This window comes from Botryllus schlosseri, chromosome 13 (genome assembly GCF_051294905.1).
Source record: "Botryllus schlosseri isolate E-star chromosome 13, Bs_hap1, whole genome shotgun sequence".
In the NCBI taxonomy this organism is placed as follows: Eukaryota; Metazoa; Chordata; class Ascidiacea; order Stolidobranchia; family Styelidae; genus Botryllus; species Botryllus schlosseri.
Window position 1 is genome coordinate 6,263,233 of NC_137248.1, and position 6,520 is coordinate 6,269,752.

Below are 6,520 nucleotides of genomic sequence, written 5' to 3' on the forward strand. Positions count from 1 at the left end.
CGAATGCTTAAGTTATCTTGTCATTGTACACCCGCGCGAACACCGTACATGGTCTTGTCAATTCTGTACCAAAGCTATCGCGCAGCGGCTGGGGTTCGTCTCGCTTGGAACAATCTTGTCTCGCATCAACCTCAGGATAGTAGCGACGGTTATTCGCAGGCGTGGTTTTGACGTATCGCAGCTTACATATCCAGTGACAGCCGCACTGCTCCGCGGCACCTTCCAAACATGGAAGCGTGCGGTTGATTCTGAATGGCCATTAGCTCTCTAGCGAGAAAGTCTCTTGAGAGCATGTTGCTGATGAGGGAAAGTTTGTGTATATTAGAAAGAGCCATCTTGCGGCTGTGGATGAGTAATTTTAGATAAGGAAAGGAAACAAATAAAGAAGAGCGAACTATCGTGCTATATATATGCCGTGTCAGCATCGAAGCCTTCATTCGCTTGAAGATCCCGACCAGGACGCCAGATAAGAAGCCGATAGGAAAAGTAAGTAATTATCGGATGTAATTGGAATAAGATATTCAGATCGGCTCAGCAGTACTTTATAAAATTTGACTTGAGTTTGTTTATGCGCTGCAGGTACAGCGGAAAAAGCAACCGTGATACACAGCATTTACGAAATAATGCAGGCTACTATACCGCTAACTATTAATATAGAGCTTGATTTTTATCAAATGTGATAGACCTATACCACGCGTTCGCTCTGTCTGAAATCGGTAGCTTTGTAACGTTTGTTGATCACTTGTGTTATAAAGCGTCATGGCAGTTCCATTTTATCGTGACCTTTTGTAAGGCAAATTCTGGCAGTTTTTATCTGCAATCCCAACTATAATTTGTTTCCAACACCTATCGACTCAAATCGAATGAAGAACATAAGATTTTTTTCTATGCCGTCGCGTACCGGTATGTTTTCTGACGTAACCTGTCGGAGATGAGTCGAAATCGCCGCAGCATACATGCGAACTTTCGATCTGTACTTTGTTACGTTATCATAGTTGCGAGCTTTAGAATCAGGGCCAGTCAATGTCCTGCTGAATTCAATAAATAGTTATCGCCAGTCACGATTGTGCGGCCTGTGTAATAGAGCAGTGCTGAATCCCGTGTAAGACGAACTCGCTCTTCCTATTTAGGGGATTTGGTGATTTCATTTTCGTTGTTCACGTCACGGCGCCTATGTGACTGCGAAACTTTTTCGCCCCTTTCAAATTATCATTCCGGTCACGCTCCTAGCTACAGACTTGGCTAACTCTGGTCCCCTGGGATGGTGATACCGGTACTATGATACCACAACAGCTGAGAAATTTCAAAAACGATTTGCAGCTGCCCTGTCACACAGAGCAGATACGATAACAATTCGTTCATTTCAATTCGCTACGGTGCACATAATAGGATACCTGAAAAACTATCTTCATTTATTCAGATTATAAACAAACACAATGGAACAGGACGATGAAGAAGAACAGACCGCGCTGGTGTGCGACAACGGTTCCGGATTAGTGAAAGCCGGTTTCGCCGGAGATGACGCTCCGCGCGCAGTATTCCCCTCCATTGTCGGTCGTCCTAGACATCAGGTACTTTGTAATATTCAACTGCAGTTATTTTGTTAGACTGATCTAACGTTTTAAATATACCAATGTAGGGCGTCATGGTCGGTATGGGACAAAAAGACAGCTACGTCGGCGACGAGGCTCAGAGCAAGAGAGGTATCTTGACTCTGAAATACCCGATCGAACACGGAATCATCACAAACTGGGATGACATGGAAAAGATCTGGCATCACACCTTCTACAACGAACTCCGAGTAGCACCCGAAGAACACCCAGTCTTGCTCACGGAAGCCCCTCTCAACCCGAAAGCTAACCGTGAAAAGATGACACAAATCATGTTCGAGACCTTCAACGTTCCCGCCATGTACGTCGCCATCCAGGCTGTACTTTCCCTATACGCTTCCGGCAGAACCACAGGTCAGTCTGTCGCCATTAGGGATAACACTGTATTATGGTGAAGTCTAAATGAGATATTCTAACTAAAGTAAAGCCATCCATCTGAATAGCTGGCGGCAAATACTTTACTTCCTTCAAGTAGCCTGTTAACCGTTGATATGTCTTGCAGGTATTGTCCTTGATTCCGGAGACGGTGTCTCGCACAACGTACCCATCTACGAAGGTTATGCCCTCCCTCACGCCATCATGCGTCTCGATCTTGCGGGTCGTGACCTCACAGATTACCTCATGAAGATCCTAACAGAGCGCGGCTACTCATTCGTGACTACCGGTAAGTTATCGCGCTCGCGTATCCAAGGCTTAGTGCAACTCAAAAACGAAAACATTAATTCACAGCGGAAAGAGAAATCGTCCGTGACATCAAGGAGAAGCTGTGCTATGTCGCTCTTGACTTTGAACAAGAAATGGCCACCGCCGCTTCGTCTTCGTCGCTCGAAAAGAGCTACGAGCTTCCCGACGGACAGGTTATCACTATTGGTAACGAGAGGTTCCGTTGCCCAGAGACCATGTTCCAGCCGTCCTTCGTCGGTAAGCTATGGTGCATTGATTAATCCGTGTTCGAAGAGTGTGCACCGGTACAGTAAGTGTGTCGCAGACGTTATTGTTGGTACTCGGGTACAAATAGTAGTAATGGTGTAAAATTCTGCCCAAGTAGAAGTAGCGTTTGCAGAGTCTGGTAGCAGTGGAATACCACCGGTCTGTGATGCATTCAATTAAGTTGTTTGAAGAAGCAGTTTCTATGGGCAGAGCTGGTGAGCGTTTTCAAAGTGATGCTAATTTATCCAATTACTAGTTTATACTTGGTAAAATCTGACACTACGTGAAAAATCTAAAAGTAAGTATGGTGTGGCTTCAAAACTGCGGAAATCGGAGTGGGCATAGTCTAAAAGCGTAACCACTTTGCCGAGTACACTAAGTCCTCTTTGACTACTTGGGTAAAGTATAATTACTTCATTACGGAACACCTCTGGGCATCTTTTCGTTAGCTTATGTCGCATTATCAGATTACCTGCTTCGGTATACTGTTTATATACATAGAACAACACGTGTCAATTACCGAATAACCAATCACTGTCCTCTCTCAGGAATGGAATCGTCTGGTGTTCACGAAACCACTTACAATTCCATCATGAAGTGCGACATCGACATCCGTAAAGATTTATACGCCAACAACGTACTGTCGGGCGGCACCACCATGTACCCAGGTATCGCCGACCGTATGCAAAAAGAGATCACCGCACTCGCCCCGGCCACCATGAAGATCAAGATCATCGCCCCGCCCGAGAGGAAATACTCCGTCTGGATCGGAGGCTCCATTCTCGCTTCTCTATCCACCTTCCAACAGATGTGGATCACCAAGCAAGAGTACGATGAGTCGGGTCCTTCCATTGTCCACAGAAAATGCTTCTAATCTCTTTGCGTTGCGGATGTTTCAATTCTATCCAATATAGTGTTCGCGCTAAAATCCTGAGTTTTCTATAAGTTACCTGAATTGGTTTTTTTTCAGTTGTTTGTCACCGATGTTTGCGCACAATAAACGAATTTAGACGATGTTTTGAGGGGGCTGTGTTCCGCGGTAGTTAGTATGCAGAAAGACGAATTGACGGGCTAGTAGCCTTTGAGAGACACAGAAGCACAGAACTGCGATTAGTGATGAAATATCGTTAGGGTATACGCGTAGATTAAAAACTTCTTTGCAAACACTACGAATAAAGTATAATATCGATTGCGATCAGTACACTCAGTACACACTCAAGGTAGCGAGAGACGTTGAAAGAGTACGCAAAACAGAACTAGAAGTGAGGCGGGTATTGCCTGGTTTCTGTATGAAATGATTGCTATTTGTAATTGTAACGGTTTCGCATGCGATTGTTTCGCGAAAGTCCAACTCCTGATCTGGTCAGTTGTCATTTGTCAACCCTAGAGTATCCATTCGTAGGCCTTTATCTTCATTGCGGATAACGCCCATAACGGTGAACGTAAACACTATCAAAAATGCAACTCGCGCTGTCTGTGCAAAGGTTCACGAATTAACTTCGTCATCATCTTATCTCTATTACATGTTTTGTTGATGATATCGAACTAATTTAATATTTCTATACAAACTGAGTTATCTTCTGAGTTGAGTATAAACAATGGCAGAATTAAACAGCAATGTGGATATACACTGGCTTTGAATTTATGGTGTGGGTCTGCGATAGCGGCATGTCGATGGCATTCCAATATGTCAGCTGTTATAGCAGACCTGGGCAAAGTGCGGCCCGCGAGAGGATGCTTGGGATTCAAAACATAAAACCTGCTTTTTGAATGTTGATGCGTGGACTAAAAGCATAGGCTGTATCAACTGGACAGGAAATTCGTTTACTTTGAAGCAGTGGCGGCTCGTCCTATAGGGCAACTGGGGCATTGCCCCACCTAAAATTCTGTTCAATAACAATTTAACCATTTATAGACGCACAGCAATCAGTATATACCGAGATCACGGCGAAACCCGCATTATTCTTGTGCTTTCGCTAACAAATGCCCATACATAGCGAAGTCTCTGCGAAAATCGAATTCTCTTCTGTGTTTTCGCTTTGTGAATGCCTTGCCGGGGCTTGCCCCGGTAGCGCTCATAACAAGCTTTCACTATCTATTCTCTCAAAGCCGCGCACAATAAAGAAACGGTGATTTACTCTCTCCTATTCGTAAAATGGCCGAGCAAGTGGGGCAACTATGCCTGTCGCCCTTAAGGTGTGATGTAACAATCGTATCTATATCTGAACTCGGTTACCGTGATATGCGTTGACTCGACCTTTGCTGGTATATGTCGATTTTGACGGTGTTTCGCACCATGATAATTCTTGAAACTTGGTACGATATGTCGTGAAGGTAGTATTTAGCACTGCTCCAAGTTTCAGGCTTGCTACTCAAAGATAAGGGTGGTAATTTCGTTTCCGAAGTTCAGTGTGTGCTGATCTATCATGTACATTGTACAGCAAACAGATTTTACTCAAAAGCCGGTATTGGTCTCCATTGATTTTGACGATGTTCCATACCGAGATCGGTCATGATATTTGGCACAGTAAGTCTTAATGTTAGTATCGACCGCTGTAATAAGTTTTAAATTTGTCACTGAACTATGTGGGTGGTAATTTCGTTTCCAAAGTCGAGTGAGAGCTGACTCTTCATTTATCGCTAACAGATTTACGCAAAACCGTTATTGGTCTCTATTGATTTTAACGATGTTCCATACCTAGATCTGTCATGAGCTTTTGCACGGTATGTCTTGATTTTAGTATCGAACGCGGTGCCAAGTCTTAAAGTTGACGCTCAATGATTGAGGCAGTTATTTCGTTTTCGAGGTCCAGTATGGTAGAGATGCGCGCTGATCTGATACTTAGCCTACCTACATCATTGCGGATCTCACGGAAAAGCCGGTGTCTGTCTGTGCTAATCTAGTCTGCGTTCCATAACGAGATCGGTGATGATATTTCCAATGGTATATCTCGATGATCGCATGAAACAGCTAACTAAGATTCTCGGTTTGCATTCAAATATTCACATAATTTTATGTTCGCCAATGTGCATTTCACTGTGAAATTGTGGCCTTCAAACCATTTGCTTACAATCCCCTGTCAAATGCGATAGCTATTTCATTTTCGATGTCGGGTAACAGCTGATCATTCGATCAGCCTATTCCTCGATCTATTTTACTCAAAGTTCGGTGTTCGTCTGTTTGTATTGATTTTGACAGTGTACCATGCCGGAATGGGTTATGAGATTGCGAATGCTACTTCTCGATGATTTCATGTAACAGTATGCTAAGTTTACGGCTTTCATTCATGTATTTATTGATTAAATATATTTTCCAACGGCGATTTGGCAGCAGACAGTAAGCCGTATGTGTTGCGTCACAATCTCCAGTTTCAAGGCCAAAATGTACTATGTTGTTCCGAGACCGAAGTTCCGAGGCTGCTGTCCTTAGTTCTTCAAAGACCATTCAAATTGATGTTCTGGATTCAATATGACAGGCCCAATCTATGAGATAACAATTGCGTATGTGTCCGATGTCGTTGACCTTTGCAGTTAGGCTTACGCAATCTCTCGAGTTCTAGTCATTGGAATTAGTCTGGTCAAGTCAAGTGCGAACATGAATCGTATTGAATCTTTGCTCCGTACGTAGGCTAGTTTACGCAGTTGCCTTTAGAGCGAAAATTAAAGGTCTAGAAGACTACTCCTTGTCGCTTCGACATATTCCTGTCTTTTCATTGTGTCGCATTTTTGTGGTGTATTGAACTGATAAAATTGCTAATAAACCAATGATGATGATGATAGAAATTGTCCAGTCCATTGATCCAATCGTACGCCGGGTACCTCCGCTTTGGTTGCCTATCACCTGGTCGTAACTCGTAACCACCAGCTCAGTGGTCGTAACACACCAGGATCGTGTACGAAACACTTTCGGACGGCCTATCGATTTGCGTAATATCTAACTCTACCATGAAATCATAACGCATGCTACTAAGGATGACCTG

General features: G+C 43.7%; 1 protein-coding gene across 1 annotated transcript; it reads left to right on the forward strand.

Moving 5' to 3' along the window:
* The first annotated feature begins 343 nt into the window (after positions 1-343).
* On the forward strand, positions 344-3,554 carry LOC145453674 (actin, muscle-type). The gene is made up of 6 exons (XM_080331643.1): positions 344-486; positions 1,421-1,571; positions 1,640-1,964; positions 2,113-2,274; positions 2,340-2,531; positions 3,089-3,554. The coding sequence occupies exons 2-6, from the start codon at positions 1,437-1,439 to the stop codon at positions 3,412-3,414; spliced, it is 1,140 nt and encodes a 379-aa protein (XP_080187769.1). The 5' UTR covers positions 344-486; positions 1,421-1,436; the 3' UTR covers positions 3,415-3,554.
* The last annotated feature ends 2,966 nt before the right edge of the window (positions 3,555-6,520 follow it).

What these genes read in the sequence shown, in the direction of transcription:
- LOC145453674 (XM_080331643.1), top strand. Translation starts at nt 1,437, where the DNA reads ATGGAACAGGACGATGAAGAAGAACAGACCGCGCTGGTGTGCGACAAC. An exon ending in CGCTTCCGGCAGAACCACAG is followed by an intron (nt 1,965 to 2,112) that starts GTCAGTCTGTCG and finishes TATGTCTTGCAG; the next exon opens with GTATTGTCCTTGATTCCGGA. An exon ending in GTTCCAGCCGTCCTTCGTCG is followed by an intron (nt 2,532 to 3,088) that starts GTAAGCTATGGT and finishes GTCCTCTCTCAG; the next exon opens with GAATGGAATCGTCTGGTGTT.